Raw genomic sequence first — 22,281 nt, 5'->3', positions numbered from 1 at the left:
CTCACTCCAGCTTTGGTGTCCAGGGGATTTATTGGGGTTCAATCACATAGGCCTGTAGCTCCCACATTAGCTACTCAGCCTTTAGCACCCCAGATGTCAAACTAATACAACATGGCCTAAGGCCTCAGGCACGCACAGACAGGCATTCACAGAAATCACATTGTTGTCAGAAACTAGCTTGTCAAACTGACAGAGCGCAACCCAAGATCTCTGGCATAGAAAAACTCTTATCAGCAGAATATCCCAAGGGCTCTGAGGTTGTCTCCAGCCCTGGTCAAGGACCAGTCCTGGATACAGGTCTCTCTTTGGAATATGCAGGGCCTGAGCAACCCAGGCCTGCTGAGTTAACCCTTTCCCGCACAGTGTGTTCATTAATAATCAGAGAATACACTCACCTACTTCAAGATTTACAAGCTGCCGTACGAGTCAAGGTTGTGGAACACTTACACAAATGCCATTCAAAAGTCATTCTCAGGGCTTCCCTGGTGACGTAGTGGTTGAGAGTCCGCTGCCAATGCAGGGGACACGGGTCCGTGCCCCGGTCCGGGAGGATCCCACATCCCGCGGAGCGGCTGGGCCCGTGAGCCATGGCCGCTGAGCCTGCGCATTCGGAGCCTGTGCTCCACAATGGGAGGGGCCGCAACCGTGAGAGGCCCGCGTACCGCAAAAAAAAAAAAAAAAAAAAAAAAAGTCATTCTCAGATCTAAGGATTTCAGAAAAAAAGAATGCTTTGGGAGCTTGCAGTGTTAGTTAGCTAGCTTTTACACTCCACAGCTCCATTCTTCCTCCTCAGTAAATTCTTAATCCTGTATTTGTCCCATTAAGACCAATCAACTCAGAACACCTGCAGCAAGGCTGTAGCCTAACAAAGTCAGTTTATGTAGCAAAGGGGACCACACACCAGTGGGAGCATAGGGCATCTCTCCAACAGCAAGAAAAGATCCAGTAATAGGATTTAGGGGGAAAGATGGAGTCTAGGTGAAATTTAAATAAAGCAGGGTTGTGGACTTCCCTGGTGGCGCAGTGGTTAAGAATCCACCTGCCAATGCAAGGGATATGGGTTCGAGCCCTGGTCTGGGAATATCCCACATGCCACGGAGCAACTAAGCCCGAGTGCCACAACTACTGAGCCTGCACTCTAGAGCCCGCGAGCCACAACTACAGAGCCCTCATGCCACAACTACTGAAGCCCGCCCACCTAGAGCCCGTGCTCCACAACAAGAGAAGCCACTGCAGTGAGAAGCCTGCACACCACAACGAAGAGCAGCCCCTGCTCGCCGCAACTAGAGAAAGCCCGCGTGCAGCAACGAAGACCCAACGCAGCCAAAAATAAAATAAATAAATTTATAAAAATAAATAAATAAAGCAGCAGAGTTGTGATAGGCTTGAAGCAAAGCCTGGCTGTGTGTAAAAGGGTCAGTATCCGTCTGGACTGTGATGTGGACTCATGGTCCTGTGTCCTTGAACACTCCAAGGCAAGATAGATATGGGATGTGGTGTCCAGAAACCCCTGACCTGATGTTCTGCACCTGGGTTGGAAATTGATGCTGCTTTTCTGTTCCAGGTGCCTTAGATCCTCATTGCAAGGATATGTATAACTGTGCAGTCATGATTTCCTTCACATACATGGCGATAGCCTCCTGCTTGTAGTAAAGTGCTATTTGCGACTGTAAAACACCTGTTCTTCGAGGGCAGGTTACCATAGAAACAGAGGCTGTATCCCTGAGGAGTTTCTGCCACTGGGAAACATACCTCCAGCGTATTGGTTTGGGGAATTTTTTTCCTTTTCTTCAAGAGACGTGCGTCTGAGAGTACAAAACTTGGAAACGATGGTATAATCAACACATGGAAAAATCTTTCACGACCACCTTTAACGCTTTTATCTTTTTCATAAGAGCGCTGACTTAGTGGCTTTTGAGGATCGAATTGAAGTCTTTGGTTCCTCTTGGGGTCTGGAGCCCTTCCTGCCTGGAATCTTTGCTGGTTCCACGATGGCCTCATAACTGGAGTGCTGACTTATGGAGGTTTTATTGTGCTTATACTTAATACTTGCGCAGAGAATGTGAACTGGAGAGTCATTGTGCCAACTTCTCTTATAAGCCTTATGAGGGAGAGTTAAATGCCTGTTAAGTGTGTCTTAAAAGAGGCAGAAAGCTAGAGATAATTATGCATTAAGGCCAAAATCAGTTTAGTGAGGATCTGTCCATGACGCCATAGAGGTAAGCAGTGTGAAATGAAATGTACTTGACATAGGAGCCCAGGATCAAAAGGTTTTTTTTTTTTTTTGCGGTACGTGGGCCTCTCACTGCTGTGGCCTCTCCCGTTGCAGAGCACGGGCTCCGGACGTGCAGGCCCAGTGGCCATGGCTCACGGGCCCAGCCACTCCGTGGCATGTGGGATCTTCCCGGACCGGGGCACGAACCCGTGTCCCCTGCATCAGCAGGCGGACTCTCAACCACTGTGCCACCAGGGAAGCCCCCAAAAAATATTTTGATAGTGCTGAAATAGTCTACCATTTAGGTAGTGGTGTGATGCCTGCTAACTGAAAGAGATACACTCAGAACTAAGTGAGATCAGGTGAAAACAGATACACTCAGAACTAGGTGAAAACTAGGGGAAAGGATAAAGATTGTTGTCATGTGGTTTGATATCAAGGGTGGCATGTGTAGAAGAGTTTCCTCCATTTCATGTCTTTAAAGACAGCCTGGCCCAGCTTTTCCAGTAGGATGAGATGTAGGCCTATCTGGAGACCATAAGGCATTGCATTGTGTACACAGTGGGACAAGGACAAGAGCATGTGCCATTTGCCACGCACCCTGCGTGCTGCTCACCCAGCCTTGTGTTCACTGGACTCATCCAGGTGGTCATTCAACAGTCTGTATCTGTTCTGTACCAGGCATGGTGGAGGGACCCCTTTGCTCCCTCTAAGGTTGGCTCCCAGCCAGCGATGGCCTCAGAGATGTCAGGGCAGGGAGGCAGTGTGGATGCACAAGACATTTAGCTCATCTCATGGCTGTCAGTGGTAGTGACAAGTGTGCCGTGACCAAGAAATTCTGAGCCTGCCAGGGCTGTCCATCTCTTTTCTGCACAACCCAAGTCCACTTGCCTCGTGATCTCATCATTTTCCCCACACAAACCCTCTCCCAAACTCTCCTCCAGCCCTTCCTGGCAACACTCACCAGACCACACATTTCTGTGCCTCGCAGATTAAAATTCCAGCATCATGATAGCATGATCACGGGGGGGAGCCCTGTCACTGGTGTACAAGAGAGGCCCATACTCTGTCCAGTCACTGCCCGGACCTCTGTTTATCTGGTCAAGCTCCTGGCTTGGCCCAGTTGATCCCTTACGTTCCAAGACTAGAGTTATTTAATTTTTTCTTTCTTCTTATTTTGTCCATCTCTCCACAATGCCTCACTGCCCTCTACACGGTCCCCTGAATTCACTGACTTACCTCCTTTAATGTCCACTGATTACCTGTGGTACAGTCCCCCCTCCAACGTAACATACTTCTGTTTAGATCAACACGTTGAACGTACAGCCCAACCAAACTGATCCCAGATTGTTCCTGCTGCCTGAAGCCCAGCGAGCACCCGACCTCCCCACCCCATTCTTGCTGGCCAGCACTTAGAGGGCTAATTGTGTGGCATGCTTGGACAATGAAGAGGTGGCCAGGTACCATTCTGAGTGATAGTCTCCCTTTCTGCAGAAATATAAACTGACCCAGAGAAAGAAACCTTTTCGGTCATTGGAGTCAAGAACTATAGATCTAGTGTTTTCCCACCACCGGAGACAGAAAGAGTACCTCTGAGTTTGTGTCCTTGGCTAAACGCTGGAACTGGACCAGGGGGAAGGCAGGCAGTGGCCAAAGTGCACACAGCCCCAAACAGGACCCATCTTTCCAAGGCACAGAGCATTCCTAGGGTAACTTGTATCCTTTCAGCTAAAGATACTCAATCCCCCCCTCATTAGTGCCAAGCAGTTGGGGTAGTTACTTTTGCCTTCCGAGCCACAAACGTGTAAGTAGAAAAGTTAAACCCGCATGGTCTGATGGGAAAGGGATGGGCTGAATAATAAAATTTTTACTTAAGCCCTTATTAACTGCATCCCAATGAGTATCCTGGAAGCTGTGAACTGAATCTTATTCATCTTTGTAACTCAGCACAATGTCCTTAATGTTTATTGAATTTCATTAAAAATCTCTTCTTAATGGAAGCAGATATGTTACCGGACAAAATTTAATTCCACAAAAGTTTATGCTTCCTATTAATTTTATAGCCAGTACTGCTTTTTTTTTAACATCTTTATTGGAGTATAATTGTTTTACAATGGTGTGTTAGTTTCTGCTGTATAACAAAGTGACTCAGCTATACATATACATACATCCCCATATCTCCTCCCTCTTGCGTCTCCCTCCCATCCTCCCTATCCCACCCCTCTAGGTGGTCACAAAGCACGGAGCTGATCTCCCTGTGCTATGCGTAGTACTGCTTTTTACTCAGCTAATAATTATGCTTAATTGGAACATTATTTTAAAATAATGGTCTCAAGTTATAGCTGCATTGTAAATGTTTACACCCATAGTAGTTTAAACAAACGATTGTTTCTGATTCAAAACTGTCTTACAAATTGTCATGTTTTTTACAAGAACTACCTTCTGGCTCGGTGTGTCCCACAAAATCAGCTTAAAGAAGCATTGGAACACTTCGTGGCTACTGAAATATTTAGAGACACATTCAAAGTTATCCCTCTAGTTACAATTAAAATTATAGCAAGTTGAAGTTGAGAAACTCTAAATGCCTGGCCAATTAGCAACAGAACTGAGACAAAGCTGTAGGCTAAATGCCCGTGTTCTACCCAGCAGGACTCAGCTACTGGCCTAGACTGGGGCCGGGGGTGGGTGGAGTGGGTGCACAGTCATTTATGAAAAAGCATCTTACACTCCAGACGCTCGGGTTGCGCCTTCCCCCAGTTACGGTTCTTTGTAAACACCCAGTAGTAATACTTCAGTGCTGCCACCAGGGGGTAGCAGAGAGAGAGAGAGGCAGGCCGAATTGAATCAGTTTTGGTTTTGTTTTTTCCAGTTGAGAACTAGAAAATTTCACTGAACAAACTTTGACTTTTTCTCCAAAATAGGTTATGCCTTATTAAGTATGAAACATGAGGCTGTGTATTTAAAACATACAAAAAAACTTAGGCAGTCAGTATTTTTTTTTTAGCAAAGTAACAAAAACAAATGTTAGACCGCTGATAAATATTCACTCAACAAACTTTTATGGAGCACTTACTCCCCTGCTGTACTGGGGTTACAGGGTTGAGCAAGCACCAGTCCTGTCCCCTAGAAACTCACCATCTCATAGGAGGCAGACATATACTCAAATAACCAAAATTCCACTGGATCAGTCCTTTACTGGGGGAATGTGTAAAATGATTTACAAAGACGAAGCCAGCTGCTTTTCTAGCCTCTCTTGAATCTTCTTACTTCTCTGCCCCAACCTGACTGTTGCTTCAACATACCTGGCTCTTGCAGGCCGGTTTGCCATGCACTTTTGTTCCAGTTCCGCGGCCTGGACAGAGCCCCCCTCCAAGACACACGTGTGCACAGCTACCCAAAACCAACCCTCTCTCTGCAAAACCCTCTCTCTTTCATGTCTGCGGAAAGTTATTATTTGTGTTCATTTTATAATCATTCCCCTGCCTATCGATCTTTCTTGTTGTCTTGAACTCTTAGGGGAATTGTTTTTATCTGCCTCTGAACATGTTCAAACCATGTCCACAAATAGATTATAAGGCCTCTGAGGGCAGGAACTATTCCTGCTCTTCTTTGCCCCGGACGGTGCCTAGGAAAGCCCTTGTGCAGGAGCTGTGTGTAAACTCAGGAACGGAGGAGTGTGTGTGCGTGAATCGTTCTGTCGCTGAGGCTTTTCTTCATCAGCACCCGGATCTCTGCTCATCTGCGTTCATAGCCCAGCATTAGAGTGTGTTCTCCTTGTCCCTGCAGGATCGCAGTACCCTATTTTTCGCTGTGTGAACAGAAACACTCACGAAGAGGTTCCTGAGAGCTACTGTGACTCGAGCATGAAGCCGACCCCGGAGGAGGAACCCTGCAACATCTTCCCTTGCCCAGCCTTGTAAGAGGGCCTCTGCCTGTTTTCAGCTCACTTCTAGTTGCTTGTGCATAGGACCCTAGTAGTAGATGTAATCTAATTTTTAAATCAGCCTACATCTGATTTAGAAACCGGAGACTTAGTCTGTGCATAAAATGCAATCTGTTTAGCAAGTGCACCTGGCTTTCAGGATTCACACAGGAGCTCACAGCCTTTAACTGCTCAGCACACTCCCAGGAAGCCTTTGGTGAACTGGAGAAATTAGGTTTTAGCTGGCAAGGAAAACAAAGAGGGGAGCAAGGAGTTACAATGCAGTAACAGTGCAGTCAGTGCAGTCAGTGCTCAGGCGAGCTGTGGACAGAGAGAGACTAATGTAAGTCACAAATACATCTGCTTGGGGAGTGTCTCAGGAGAGGTCTTGGTTCAGTTATTGAATAATAAATAGGACACTTTTAGAAGAACAAGGAGGGAAAGCCCTAAAAGGGGTCAAAACATAATTCTCAAACTAATAAGAACATAATTCTCATCCGAAGACATAGTGCCCATGTGCCGATGTCTTATTTAAGGAAATGACAAAGCAGGATAACAGAGGAGAATATGTGAAACTGATATGTAAATAGTTCATGAAAAATAACAAAGGTTGGAAGAAGATTTCTAAGTTAGTTCCAAAGTGGGTTAATGTTCTGCAGGGTAATAAAACTCATCTTTGGAGTTATTTTTCTGACGAGATAAAAATCTTTTGTACCTTCTTGGTTTTCTATAATTTTACGGAATCTGGGCCCTAATCACTGGGAAAGAGAATATGGAACAGAGCCACATTCTTTATGGAGTCAGACGGCCTTAGGCAGACTGCCAGGCACTGCTCTGGGCTGGGGATCACCCATAACAATTCTGACGCTTCTTTGTAAGTTGGCTTGGCCAACTTCTGTGTAAGATGCTCTCTTCCTGTTGACTGAAGTGACCGGTCCCTCTCGATCTCTCGTTCCTGAGCTAGCTGGGACATCGGGGAGTGGTCTGAGTGCAGCAAAACCTGTGGCCTGGGCATGCAGCACCGCCAGGTTCTGTGTCGCCAGGTGTATGCCAACCACAGCCTGACGGTACAGCCCTACCGCTGCCAGCACCTGGAGAAGCCCGAGACCACCAGCACCTGCCAGCTCAAGATCTGCAGTGAGTGGCAGATCCGGACGGACTGGACCTCGGTACGCAGCAGGCCAGCCTGCTCTGGAGCTCCCCCTCCAAGACCTACCACCACCCTCCTGCCTCCCCACTCCAAGACCTGATGTGGGAGAACCCTGGATTCTCCAGGAGGACCCGTCCTGTGGGGTTCTGGAAGGACTATTCTGCAAACCATAGGATGTGCCGATAGGGCCATCCTGTCATCCTGATAGACTTAAGGGCCAACTTTCAGGGTGAGCCCATGGCAGCCGTGTGCACACAGGTGACCTCTCTCTCCTGTGTCACGGTAGAGTGAAGGCTGGCAAAGGCTGCTAGAGCCAACTCCTCCTTCCAATCGTGCTCTCCCATTTTATAGATGGCAAAACTGAGGCCCAGAGGATCAAAGTAGGCGAGACATCCAAGGTGATCTTAGAGAGAAGGCATGTGATGTTTTCAGGCTGGGATCCTCCCCAGGTAGCATCGCTTGAGAGGGGACCCGGCAACCTAGGGGTCTCGCCCCACCCCGTCCTCTGCTCAGGTGGCGGGTAACGAGGACGAGGGCACCCTGACCAGAGGGAACCTCAGAGCTGGCACTGCCCGGTGCGCTGATGTGCGCTTGCTGTGTTTTAGTGCTCGGTGCCCTGCGGAGTGGGGCAGAGGACCCGCGATGTGAAGTGTGTGAGTAACATCGGGGACGTGGTCGATGACGAGGAATGCAACATGAAACTCCGGCCCAACGACATTGAGAACTGCGACATGGGACCCTGCGCCAAGAGCTGGTTCCTGACGGAGTGGAGCGAGAGGGTGAGCGTGCCGGACGGCGGGCGGGTGGGACCAAGGCTGCTGGTCTGATGGGCAGGAGCCGTGCATCACGACGTGCCCCAAACCACACAGAGACGAATCGCTAGCTTGGAATCCCAAAGGTGATTTCTGGCTTTGGGGAAAAACCCAGAGGCGAACTACTGTAGGCTTTCTATCCTTCTATGAAGACTGATGGCCTCCAAGATCGAGATGTGGGTATGAAAGAATTCATTTAATTCTCCTTAGCACGTCACACGAATATTAAATAATGAAATTCTAAATAAAGCGAGGGATTACATCACAACTTTCCTACATCTTGGTCATGCCTGGCATAGAACAGGCACTCAGCAAATGACAGGCCCCCTTCCCTGCTTCTTACAGACTCAAAACCAATCCCACCATTCCCCTCCCCAGTAGCGCAGCCGCCTTAGGGTCCCTGGTGTCAGGTGTCAAGGATGAACTCCAAGGTGTATATAGTTCATCATTAACCTACCAGTTACCTGTATACAAGGGAAGCCATTAAGAAATTGAATTCATCTATCAAAGACAAAAATAAGAGTTATATCAGAAGAGAGAGGGATTCTGGAGTTGGATGGTGGTGTTGGTCACACAACAACATGAATGTACTTAATGCCACTGACTTGTACTCTTAAAAAATGAGTAATATGGTAAATTTTATGTTATGCGTATTTTACCATAATTTAAAAAAAATGTTAGGGAAAAATACTAAGCAAAATTCGAGGATGTACGCTGGGGTGAAGGAGCGAGCGGGGAAGGAGATAAGGAGTTTTGCCTGCCTTTTCTTGTGGAAGATGTTGATTGGCTGGCAGTAGGCATATTCTGACCAGCGCAGCTGGACTGCTCATCAGATGAACAGTTTCTGGGTTTCTGGATTCTTCAGAAGACCTTGGAGGTTTAACTGGGATGGAGACATTAGTGGCTGCCTCTGTCCTTAGTGCCTCCCTCCCAGTTAGGCCAGGTCTGCACCATTTCCCTTAGCAGAATCCCTCAAGGTGCTTCCAAACTGTAATGTGCCTACAAACCCCTGGAAACCTTGTGCAGACTCTGAGTCATCCTGCCAGGCATGTGTCCCTGTACCAGCTGTCCAGGTGAGCATGGGTCACACAGATAGCAGGGATATTAACACTGATGTGTCCAGTTCCCAGGCCCAGCTCTCCCTTTATATCAGGCCACCTCCCAATACTCCCATAGCTGTGGCCCTCGGGGACTGGAGCCATCGGCCTTAGTATCAGGCAGCAATGTCTGTGACAGACTTCCGCCGTCCCTTCCCAGACCAGTCCAGACTCAGCTACTAGCAGGCAGACGGTGTGCCCGCGTTTTCGCGCCCTCACTCTTCTGCTGCTGAATAGATTTTCGAAATCGAAAGCCAAAACAGTAGTCTGACAAGTGTAAGTGTGTTCATCACAGCCGTGGGACGGGCTATTTGGAAAGAAGACCGTCCCTGAAAATCTAGGACAGGGTGCCATACTGATATCCCGTAATGGAGGAAAGCGCGCCTGACAAGTGGTCAGAGGTTTCCAGGGGAAAGAGGTGGTAGGGAAACGCGGTGTCGTTCGCATCCTCTGAGAGTGGCTTCAGAACCTGCGGGGAGGCCTCCCCTCTAAGGCGCCCCTTGCTGTCTCGCAGTGCTCGGCAGAGTGTGGGGCTGGAGTGCGGACACGCTCGGTGGTGTGCATGACCAACCATGTCAGCAGCCTGCCGCTGGAGGGCTGCGGGAACAACCGGCCAGTGGAGGCCACCCCGTGTGACAACGGGCCCTGCACGGGCGAGGTGGAGTGGTTTGCGGGAAGCTGGAGTCAGGTGAGTGGCCGGAACCGGGTGTGTCTGTCCGTCCCCTGACCTGTTTCTGGGTCAGGGAATAGGGCTCGGTGTAACCCAGGGCTGCCGGGTGGGTTTGCACCCCAGCTGTGCTACCCATGACCCTGGAGAAGCTACTTATGCTCTTGGAGCCTCATTCTGTCAACAGTAGTTATTCCTGATTAATTTGTGAAGACCCTCTCTCCAAACAAGGTCAGATGCTGAGGTACGGAGGTTAGGATTTAAACATATGAACTCTCGGGGGACACAGTTCAATCCATAACTAGTATATAGTTCTGTCATTATTGACAAACATTACTGTCATGTTACTACCACCACGATCAAGATATAGAACAGTTCCATTGCCCACCAAAATTCTCCTGTGCCTTTGTGGTCAACTTTTTCCTTCAAACCTGGCACCTGGCATCCACTCGTCTGTTTCTGTCCTCATAATTTTGCATTTTCCAAAATTTCATATTACTGTATATAACAGTATATAGCCTTTTGAGTCAGCTTCCTTTTGCTTATATGTAATACACATGCGTTTGAGATTTATTCACATTGTTCCATACATCAATAGTTCATTAGGTTTGTGGCTGAGTAGTGTTCCATTGTATGGGCATAGTACACTTGTTGATTCCCAAGTTGAGGGACACTTCAGTGTTTGGTGATTTTGAATAAAGCCATTTTAACTTTCATGTACAGTTTTTTATGGGTGCATAAGTTTTCATTTCACCTGGGTCAATGCCTAGGAGTGGAATTGCTGAGTTGTGTAGTAAATGGTTTTTTAATTTAATACAGAGCTCCAAGCTCTTCCAGAGTGGCTGTACCCTTTTGTATTCCTGTGAGTAATGTCTAAAAGTTCCAGTTCCTCTGTATCATCAGATCATGGTATTGTCTGAGTTGTTTTTGTTTTTGTTTCTTTTTTGCCATTTTAACAGATATTGGTGATATCTCAAAAAAAAAACCCAGGAGTTATTGAGCACCTACTATGTGCTCTTCTCTCTAAGCCCTTAGGATACATCATTGAGCAAAACAAATATCCCTGCCCTCAGGAAGCTTATGGTCCAGCATGGTTTCCTTGTCTACAAAATGCCAATAATGAAGCACATTATGAGGTTACTTTTAGAAGAAATGAAGTAATGTGTACAAAGTATGTAGTGCAGTGCCTGACATACAATAAACACACAATAAATTGTAGCTTCTAGCGCTATTATTGTTAATAAAGTCAGCTGTGTCTGTATTTGAGTGTCAAAAGCAGAAATAGATATGATCCAGCAGTCCCACTTCTGGGTATATATACAAAAGAAAGAAAATCATTATCTGGGAGAGATATCTGCACTGCCCAGCCCCCCGCCATGTTCATAGTATTGTTCACAATAGCCAAGGTATGGAAATAATCTAAGTGTCTGTCGACAGATGAATGGATAAAGAAAATGTGGTATTTGTTCATCATGGAATATTATTCAGCCTTTAAAAAGGAAGGAGATCCTACCATTAGCAACAACATGGATGGACTTGGAGGGCATTATGCTAAGTGAAATAAACCAGACACAGAAAAGCAAATACTGCATGGTATCACTATATGTGATATCTGAAAAAAAAGTCAAACTCAGGAAAACAGAGTTGAATGATGGTTGCCAGGGGCTGGGGGTGGGGGATATAGGAAGAGGTTGGTAAAGGGTTCAAACTTTCAGTTATAAGATGAATAAGTTCTGGGGATCTAATGTATAACATGGTGACTATAGTAGATAATACTGTATTGTATACTGAAATTTACTAAGCGAGTAGAACTTAAGTGTTGTCACGTATACACACAAAAAAGGTAAATATGCTAAGTGATGGATGTGTTAACTTGACTGTAAGAATCCTTTCGCAGTGCACATGTATACCATACCATCGTGTGCATACTTTCAATATATTACAATTTTATTTGTCAGTTATATCTCAACAAAGCTGGGGGAACGAAGCAGAAACAGAAAAAGTTAAGTTTGTTCATTATGAAGAACCAATAATACCAAAAGCCTCAAAAAAGTAACTTAATTGATTAATTAATTTTTCCTTAGGGTTCCAAAATTGAACATGAACCCCCTAAAATCATTCCCTCTTTGCCCCGTTATGATTACCATCGGTATTTTGAGTTCTCGGGCCATTTGGTATTTGGCTCCCGGGGCTGGTTCTCCAAAGACTTTCTGGCTGATGACCATGATTTACACATTATCTGGACCTCTGGCTCCATATAGAATTTTATTTCTTTTAAGTAGCTTTAAAAACAGACCCTGAAAAGAAATGGACTGCCTTGTCCTTGTAAATCAACACAACCCCTTTGGAAAGCAGTTTGGCAATGAAAGTCAAGAACCATAAAAATGTTCATTTGCCTTCACCCAATCACCCCACTCCTGGGGATTCATTTTAAGGAAATAATTAGCAGGAGAAAAAACAGTTTTTTCAACAGAGATGTTCACGATAGCGTGATGGTTAGGGATATTATGGTATATCGTAACTCATTAAGATACGTAACAAGAACAATGATAATTAGGAAGATGTGGAAAATACATATAATATAAAGGCAAGTGAAAAACAGAATATGAAAGTATATGAACCCTATCTCAACCACTTCAAAGTATAGTTTTTTATATAAACAACATGGGCAAGTGTTTTCTTCTCAAATTTCCTTAATGTTTTTATAATACAAAGTGTAAAATATTTAAAAATTCAGAAAAGAAAGAATTCAAGTACTTCCAGTGCTACCCAAGTCAGTATCAGAGTTAGACATACTTGATAACAGATCCCAGTTCTGCATCGCCTTAGTTCTCCGAGTTGGGGCAGGTAATTTAACCTCTCTGAGCCTGTTTCCTCATCCAAATATGAGGATAATGATATCAAGTTTTTAGAGTTGCTATTGGGTTTTCATTAGACACTGTATATAAAAGGGTAATTGCTGAGCTTCCCTGGTGGCACGGTGGTTGAGAGTCCGCCTGCCGATGCAGGGGACATGGGTTCATGTCCCGGTCCGGGAAGATCCCACATGCCACAGAGCGGCTGGGCCCGTGAGCCATGGCCGCTGAGCCTGCGCGTCCGGAGCCTGTGCTCTGCAATGGGAGAGGCCACAACAGTGAGAGGCCCGCGTACCACAAAAAATAATAATAATAATAATAAAGAAATAAAAATAAAAGGGTCATTGCTTAGGACGTGGGGAGTACTTAATAAATATTAGTTCCCTTTCTCCATGTTTATTATTTTTTCTGCCAGTGTTTCTATCTCATTGTTGGTAGCAAAACACCTAGGATCTACACCCCAAAGATAATTCAGAAGCAGACTGTGTATGGGACACTAATTACACCAAGTATTCATGGAAACTGAGGCAATGGGAAGAGTCCTGTGTGAAATCGTAATACTGGATCATAACAGCCTTCACTCAGAGAAGATAAACAGTGCAGTTTGACTCACACGTCCACCAATGTCTGAGGAAGAAGAAAGGGGAGCAGGATTCAGGTCTTTTTTTTTTTTTTTTGTGGTCCGCGGGCCTCTCACTGTTGTGGCCTCTCCCGTTGCGGAGCACAGGCTCCGGACGCGCAGGCCCGGCGGACATGGCCCACGGGCCCAGCCGCTCCGCGGCATGTGGGATCCTCCCGGACCGGGGCACGAACCCGCGTCCCCTGCATCGGCAGGCAGACTCTCAACCACTGCGCCACCAGGGAAGCCCGATTCAGGTCTTTTTGACCTGTGGGTGTCCTATTGACTCCAGACCTACTCAGAGAACTGAGAGTCGCATGAATCCTGGTGAAGGCAGCATTTATCTCTGCTAAGATTAGAAACATGGGATTTATTGCCTGTCATCCAAAGGGTCAGGACATGATTGATTGTGGACAAGGTTTTCGTTCTGAATTTATAAGACTATCAGAGCCTGCTGGCACCTCCCTGCCCTGGGAATTTGATATTATCCCCAAAGAAAATGAAATAGAGCATGCTTATGTGTTGAAAGAAAGTCTTAAACATTAACTGACTTCAGGATATAAAAATAAATGTTCCTTCCAGACACGTGGTTTGAATGAGAGCTGGCCTCTTGAACACCCCACTGGCCCGGTCACAGTGATTAGTCCAGGATGGACATGTGACCCAAACCGAGCCAAATGGAGTCCTTTCCTGGGACTTTTCACGTGGACTTAGGGGAAGAGACTCCCTGGGAAGTTGTGAGCACAGGTGCTAGCAGTGGTCCTGTTGAGGCCGGTGGAGAAGCCAGCCCAAGAGAATGAGACCTGTCAGGCTTGGGGAGTCTTTTTCTACTCTGGAGACAAAGTAGCCCAACTCTTATTCCTAAGATATTCCACCAGGTCTATTATTCATGCGCAGATGCTTTCTTTCTTCCCTGTCAATTCTGGGTTTACTTCACCCTTAGATTGTCTTAGTTCTTGCGGGGGACTGGGGGGGATGGTTCTTTCACAGTCTTTAGCTATTAAGAGCAGCCTTCTTGTCTGCCCCTGTGTCTGGATCACATTTACTCTCTAACATCTGAGCAGACAGTCCCAAAACTAAGAAGCCTTGTAGTTTTCTGGATGTCTGTGAAGATGGAAGAAAGAAGGCACAAAGTGGAAATTGCTGATGGAGATGTTTACTATGCCCTGTGTGAATAATCCATTGTCTGTTGCCTTGGGTTTGGGGTACTTTTGCTGGGTAGTGACGTGGGTTTTTCCACTCTGTTTTTATTTCACCATGTGCCTGCATACAGCAGCAAGGATAATATTGAGTTTCAGCTGTAGACATGTTTACAGGCTATTCATAAAGGCAAGAGCTTCTTTAAAGTCTTTAAAAGTATATAGATCACAGCTTGTAAAATTTTCTAATCAAAAGGTATTAAGAGTGTACCAAACATAAATAAAAAACATTTTACAAAGTAATAGATACTAAATGGAATAACTTATAGGCGGTTACATGCATCGTATTTCCATAACCTAACACAATGAACCAAGACGTGTCATTATCTGACTGGCTTCTTCGTGGCCGCAACCGCAGCGAGCTTCAGCTCCAAGTAAGAAGCCAGGGGATTGGACTCCGCGGACAAAGCCTTCCTGCTGGCTGCCCTGTTGGGAGCGGAGGGCTGACCAGGGGACATTGTCCCAAGCCTGTGGTCTTCTCAGCTTTGTGTGTCCCAAAGAATTTTAATGTAGCCCTTCATCCAGAGGCATGCAGACTCTGGGAAATGAAATCATTCCCAGTTCCCTCCCCTAAAAGACCAGCAGATAAACTAGAATGTTAGTTCATTGTTTTACAGTGAGAGGTGTCAGGAGTCTACCAGACAAAACCAAACTGACTGGCTGGTATGTTCTGTGGGAAAGCCTACGGGACACTATCTCACTCACATTTCACTGAGGGTGCCAGGATCTCAGCAGCCAGCATCCTCGAGCTGTGAGAACTCAGGGCACCCACTCTCCATTCCAGACACAGAAGTGTTAGGAAAACTGGAATCTGTGTGCAACTTTTCCTCCAGAAGTGTTTTCCGGGCACCCTCGGGCTCTTCCTCACTGAATCAATGATGGTAAGCTCTGGTAAACATCGCTCAATGGATGGCAGTTCTCGTCCCCTTTCCGTCACGTGGCACCCATCTTTCTCTGCTTCTTTCTCCAGTGTTCCGTCGAGTGTGGGAGCGGGACCCAACAGAGGGAGGTGATTTGTGTTAGGAAGAACGCTGACACCTTTGAAGTGCTGGAACCCTATGAATGTTCCTTCCTGGAGAGACCCCCCAGCCAGCAATCCTGCCACCTCAAGCCCTGCGGAGCCAAATGGTTTAACACAGAATGGAGCATGGTAAGTCCCGGTGCTTTTGGTAGAGGTTGTGTTGGTACATCATTATGCTTCCCCCCTCCCCCCGCACTGTTGAGCCGCCTACTGGGTACCAGGCACTGGGCTCAGCCCTCGAGTAGATTCCCTGCAGCAATCAGCTCTACTTGGTCACAGCCAGGGTGCCCTGGACTCAGCCTGCTTGGCGGGGAGTGGGGAGCCTGAGACTGGGACAATCTTGATTTCTAAACTATAGAGGCCATAAAATAGTGACTCTCAAATTTTTGTGTGCATAAGAATCAGAGGGGATCTGTTTGAAATGGCCGATTCTGGGTCCAACGTGGCCAAGGAATTTGCTCCTTAGGTGAGTTGGCTACAGGTGTAACCAACATTTTGAGAAATACTGCTGCAGAAGTTTGATGGCTGAAAGGATTCAGGGATGCTGTTGAGAATACAACATCATGAAGTGATCTTGTTATAAATCCCACTGGAGGAATTTCTGTCAGGCCTCCATACCTGTGTGTGTGTGTGTGTGTGTGTGTGTGTGTGTGTGTGTGTGTGTTGTACACTTTTTTAAAAATCCTATAGACAATATGGATTATGGGACTGATCCTGTTTTTCTCTTTGAATTGGCTACTAGGAAACTCAGAGCCAAAACTGTGGCCCATCTCTGAGAGAGAGTTTATCAGAATATACAAAGTGACTTATAGGTGCTAATGTTCTCCGGCTTCTCTTTCTCTTTCCTACTTTTATCTTCTTTTTACCCCAGTTTCCTCACTTATTTTTTGTCTTGTGGCCCTCTTATGTATTTCTTAAGCCATCTCAAATCCTTTTTTGTACGGAAGGAGGGTAAATGAAGAAAGACAGAGCTACAGAGAGACAGAGTGAATAGAGAACTAGGTTAGTAAGGAATGAAATGGAACAGGATGGAAACAGTGATAAAATTCTTTTTTTCAAGTGAAAGAGTTTATTGTTAAGAAACTTCCTAAAACAGAAAAATTCCTGAGGTCATCGTTCCCAGTGACCATTTCATATGACTTGGACACAAGGGGACCAGTGTTCGTTCTGCTTTTTGTCAGGGAAGATCGTCAAGCAGTGGTTGTAGGTAACTCCAGAGTAGAGGCCAGAGCCTTCCTCAAAATCATTCAAAGGTGATCAAAGGGATTTTCTTATAAAATATGTGGATAAAAGCTGAGAATTCTGTTTTCAGACAGTGTATGGCAGCCATTTGGGTATGTGGTGAACCACACCTTGGGTGCAAATGGGCATAAAGGAGGTGTTGAGTTTCAAAGATGTTTTGCCAACTTCTGGGAACTACCATTTTATTATTTTGATATTGACCAAGGCCGTTGAGAAAGCAGGAACAGATCACTATTTTCTTCTGCCATTCTGCTTAGAGAGTCTAGAAAGGGCCAAACTCAGCAGGCCACGTCAAAGGCCACCAACTCCAAAGACACCTGCCTTGCCTGGGAACAACCCAGACGTCCCTCAGCAGGTCAGTGGATAAACAAAATGCAGTGCGTCCAAACAATGGGGTACCACTCAGCAGCAAGAACGAATGAACTGATACCTCCCATGACTTGGAGGAACTTCAGATGCATTTTGCTAAATGAAAGAAAGAGCCCCCCCAAAACTGTATGTTGTATGATTACATTTACATAATATTCTGCAAAAGGAAAAACTATAGGCACAGAGACCAGATCAGTGATTGCCAGAGGATGGAGCAGGGTGAATCTCACTACAAAGGGACAACACAAGAGGATTCGTTGTGTGTGATGAAAGTTCTGTCTTGTTTGCAGTGGGAGATACATGACTCTCTGAATTTGTCAAAACTCAGAACTGTGCACCACAAAAACTGAATTTTTCTGCATGTAAATTTAAAAATAAATAAGTGAACTGAAACTAATATGAAATATATAGTTACTATAGTAGCAAAGATGATGGAAGCAAGACATTTTTTAATTTACCTTGTTTTATAAATTTTGAGTTTGGAACTAAGTAAATATTTTATATAATTATAAAACAGGGACTTCCCTGGTGGTGCAGTGGTTAAGAATCCTCCTGCCAACACAGGGGACACAGGTTCGAGCCCTAGTCCAGGAGGATGCCACATGCCGCAGAGCAGCTAAGCCCGTGCACCACAACTACTGAGCCTGCACTCTAGAGCCCACGTGCCACAACTACTGAAGCCCACATGCCTAGAGCCCATGCTCCACAGCAAGAGAAGCCACCGCAATGAGAAGCCCACGCACCACAGTGAAGAGTAGCCCCTGCTCGCCACAACTAAAGAAAGCCCACGCACAGCAACGAAGACCCAACACAGCCAAAAAAAAAAAATTTTTTTAACAAAATTATTCTTTTAAAAAAATAAATCCCTAAAAATGGAAAATGCAATGAAACAAATTAACCTAAATATGTATGCAGTTGGTGGCATCAGCACCCTTGCATGTGGCTGTAAACCATAGTAATTTGACTATCCATCCCTAAGGACAAAAAGGACTGCAGAAAAATGTTTGTAGTGTTTGCAATAATCACATTTTTAGTGATAGCTGGTGTCCTGTGTTCTGAGATGATTGGTTGTATAATGGGTGATAACGTAAATGAATAATCTACTTTATGGTACTGTGATAATATATGTACCAGTAAATATGCTAGTGTGATAGGAGAGCTCTATTATCCCCAGTATCCTTGAGAAATAGGATTCTTAACTTAGGAGAAAGAAGATACAGACCAAAAGTAGAAGAGATTTAAGTGAAAATCCTGTTGTCCTGAATTTGACTTAGAAATATCAGTATGAACTCACAAATTAATTTATCTTAAAAAACTTTTTTCCCTGTTTTATCCACTGAAAGAGCCTGGAAACAATGACCAATCCAGTAGCAAACGGCATGCCTATCCACCAGAATACGGTTTCAAAATGCCACTCCCCACTACAAGGAGCCAAGAATTCTTAGAGAAATGGCTGATTCCAGGTCTGTGACTGTTATAGGTATAAATTAGATCGGGATGTCTTTTCATACCAGGTAGCAAGGAGAGTCTCAAAGACGAGTTCATGTCCAAAGGGCTCAAGAACCAACTTTTGGGCTCCTGATAGCCATTGATGGGGCATCAGTGAAAATAATAACTGATAGCCATTGATGGGGCATCAGTAAAAATAATAACTACCGGGCTTCCCTGGTGGCACAGTGGTTGAGAGTCCGCCTGCCGATGCAGGGGACACGGGTTCGTACCCCGGTCTGTGAAGATCCCACATGCCGCAGAGCGGCTGGGCCCGTGAGCCATGGCCGCTGAGCCTGCGCGTCCGGAGCCTGTGCTCCGCAACGGGAGAGGCCACAACAGTGAGAGGCCCGCGTACCGCAAACAAACAAACAAAAAATAATAATAACTACCATGGATTTAATGAAATACATCACATATGTTTAAATCCATCCATCTATAATAAGTTTGTAATGATAAAAAAAACTAATTAGAGGTTCCACCATTGGAGGATGCTAGGGGAACCAACTCATTATTCTGAAAACTGATAAATAAAAGAAAATAGTCCAGAATTTACCCTGTCTCTCCTAAACAAGCCATACCACTGGGTAACCAGAGAGTAAATATATGTGAGGAAGGGGTAGGGATTCTTTGGATTCTCAGCTTATAAAAGAAGAAGAGGTGTTAGGATATTATCGCCATTTTTCAACCCCACATGAACTAATGGATCTGCTTACCAGTGGCTGCTGGCCCCCTCCAAAGAGAGACAACCATACACATCCTATGAAGCAGTCTCACGACAAAAAATCAAATCTGCACCTGTTAAGGCCTCTTCTGGATCCAGTTTCCAATTTGCAGGAAATGCGGAAGACAGAGGAACATGTCAAACAGTACCATGGGGATGCAGTCAGCAAAATCCTGACTATGGGAAACTCTACAGGACAAATGACTCAGTTCCTCCAACAAATAAATTATAAGGGAGAAGAAACACCGGGGAGGGGAACCCGTGGATTAAGGGTCGTAAAAGGCACGTCAACCAGCTGCAATATACAGACCTGATCCCCCCCAAAAAAAACTCTGTTAAAAAAATTGAGATTCACAAGGCAAATGGAAATAGGAACACTGAATATATCTTTGAAGATAAGGAACTATTGTTGATTTCTAGGTGTAATAATGGTATCGTGGTAATTTTTTAAGAGTCTTTGTTTTTTAGAGCTACAGACAGAAATATTATGGAAGAAGTGATATGATATCTAGATTTGCTTCAAAATAATGGACCTGGGTGGGTACAGACGAGACGTGGCTAGCCATGAGTGGATGCGTGTTGAAGCTGGTTGCTAGGTGCAGGGGAGTTGAATACTCTGTCTCCTTTGGTAGATGTCTGAAATTTTCTAATATCTGTCTTCTCCTGTGTGCTGAGCTAATGGGCTATCAAGAAATCTAACTTTCTTCCTTTCCCCGGGCAGTGTTCCAAGAGCTGCCAGGGTGGCTTCCGCGTCCGGGAAGTGCGCTGTCTGTCTGATGAGATGACCCTCAGTAATCTCTGTGACCCTCAGTTGAAACCAGAAGAGAAAGAATCTTGTAACCCTCAGGACTGCGTCCCTGAAGTTGGTAAGTAGGGAGTCCTATCTTGGAGTAAAATATTCATCTTTCTCAAGCTCCGTCCTGTTCTCTGGTATGAAAATGCCAGATTCATCTCCGTCTCTCTGTGACCTTGTGCCTAGTCATGGAGTTGAAGGGGGTCAGCATCCTTTGGGTATATATTTCATAGTTTAATAACACAGATGGCAATCCAAGCCACCCATCAACAGATAAACTTACATGGGAATTGATTAAAACAGCAATGCACTCAGAGATTTGGTTCCAGCATCCTTATGGCCAAAGTAGATAGATTTCAACTGCATGTTTAAAGATGAAGAAAAAAATATAAGCTCTCAGCCCACACTCACACCTCCCATCAGTAATAAACAGCAGGACCGGGATGAAGAGCCACACCCACCGCCCTTCCTCCTTCCCTAAGTCCAGGCTGCCCCTCGTGCTCAGAGAGTCTTTTCTGTTCTCCTCTGCTACAGATGAAAACTGCAAGGACAGGTACTACAACTGCAACGTGGTGGTCCAGGCCAGGCTCTGCGTCTACAACTACTACAAGACCGCCTGCTGCGTCTCCTGCACGCGCGTGGCCAACAGGCACTCGGGCTTCCTGGGGAGCAGATAACACCCCGCTCCGCAACCGTGGGCAGGTCAGGGAGTCTGTGAGCAGTGGGACTGGCTGACTGCTGCCCCTCCTGGGGGCTCCCTGGCCTGTGGAGCTGCCAGCCAACTTAGTCAGCACCCCACCTTCATAAAGTGTACACACGGTGCCCAGGAGCAAGGCCACAGTTGTCCTTTGAGCATCACCGTGAACTGCTGACCCCTCCTTCAGAGACCTGGCACCTGCGCTCTCTGCAGACCGAGCGGTGGGGACTGCGTGCAGCTCTCGGCCGACTCCCGTCCTGGCACTTTCTAAGTCAGCAGTCAGGCCCTGTCTGGGCACTGCCTAGCCCCAGTGCTGCTGGCCTTTCTAATACCAGCGCCCCTTGGAGAATCAGAGGAGACAGTCCCCCCACCCCAGAGCCCCCCTAAGCCTTGCTAGGATGCCTGCATCCCTCTGTTACCTCAGCCCGCCTGTGCCTATTTTTACTCTCAAAGACATTAGGCTCTTTTCCAGCCTTGTGACACAGATATCTCATGCCAGTTTAGAGCTTTATTGCTTTGCAGGTGTATTCAGAGATATTAGCTCATTAGCGGCTGTGAGCACAGCGCTCCAGAATGGGAGTCAGGGAATGAATCTTGTCCCCATTTTACTGACAAGGAAACTGAGACTGAACTTAGGTAACCTACCTGCCACGTTAGCAGGTAATTGACCCATTCAGTGACAGAGCTGAGTCCTGACCCCAGTCGTCTGACCACAAAGCCGTCACCCCGAGGCCTGTCCAGAAGGCTTAGGTCTGCAGTATGTGGCTTCATTTCAGACCTAGAGGCTGAGAAGTTTCCCATTCAGCAAACAAAGCCCAGACCTTTGAATTCTTTCCTCGGGCCAAAAATCAAGTCTTTATCTCCTGTGCTCAGTTGTTTCAGGAGTCTGTTTCTTTTTTCCCTTCCCCCACAAAGTCACAGGTCCTGGTGACAGGACTCCGCACAGTTTCTTAAACCCCATCCTTAATGGAACTATGCCATGAGGTAAGAAAGCCATTGGGGTAGAAAGGTGATTGCCTGAAATTCTGATTCCTCTCCCCAGTGGTACATGCCGCCCATGGAATCCTACATTGTGGACCCTTTGGCCTTTTGTCTCCCAGAGCAGATTTCCAGAGCACACAGCTCTGTCCCCTGGGCTCTCACCCCTTCCTCAGCCATCTCTTCTGGGTCCTTTCCCACACATCACCCAGTGGAAAGTCTAACCAACCTGTCCCAGCAAAAGCCCTATATTTATATTAGAAAGAGTCTCCTTTGGGTCTTTCTGGTTTGTTTTGCAGATGTCTCTCTGTGACTTTTCATCCCTCCCTTCCCCCATGACTCACAACCCATATTCCCCCTCCCAGATGTGAGCACTAAGATCTATATTAATGCAGCCAGCCTGGGAAAAGGGGCTGTGAACTCCTCCACGATG

General features: G+C 46.1%; 1 protein-coding gene across 2 annotated transcripts in view; it reads left to right on the top strand.

Annotated features, from left to right (window-relative positions):
* The window catches only part of THSD4 (thrombospondin type 1 domain containing 4), a 566,477-nt gene extending 545,292 nt beyond the window's left edge, over window positions 1-21,185 (top strand). For both annotated transcript variants that reach the window (XM_060005674.1, XM_060005675.1), the window contains 7 exons: window positions 6,002-6,131; window positions 7,102-7,306; window positions 7,893-8,066; window positions 9,711-9,884; window positions 15,507-15,686; window positions 20,102-20,246; window positions 20,708-21,185. In XM_060005674.1, the coding sequence (XP_059861657.1) occupies window positions 6,002-6,131; window positions 7,102-7,306; window positions 7,893-8,066; window positions 9,711-9,884; window positions 15,507-15,686; window positions 20,102-20,246; window positions 20,708-20,850 (1,151 nt within the window). In that variant the 3' untranslated portion in view covers window positions 20,851-21,185. The remainder of the gene's footprint in view (window positions 1-6,001; window positions 6,132-7,101; window positions 7,307-7,892; window positions 8,067-9,710; window positions 9,885-15,506; window positions 15,687-20,101; window positions 20,247-20,707) is intronic.
* Window positions 21,186-22,281: the final 1,096 nt, after the last annotated feature.

Source organism: Delphinus delphis, chromosome 2, assembly GCF_949987515.2.
Source record: "Delphinus delphis chromosome 2, mDelDel1.2, whole genome shotgun sequence".
Classification (NCBI taxonomy): domain Eukaryota; kingdom Metazoa; phylum Chordata; class Mammalia; order Artiodactyla; family Delphinidae; genus Delphinus; species Delphinus delphis.
The sequence above is the reverse complement of the archived record's forward strand: the minus strand, read 5'-3'. Positions and strand labels throughout refer to the sequence as shown.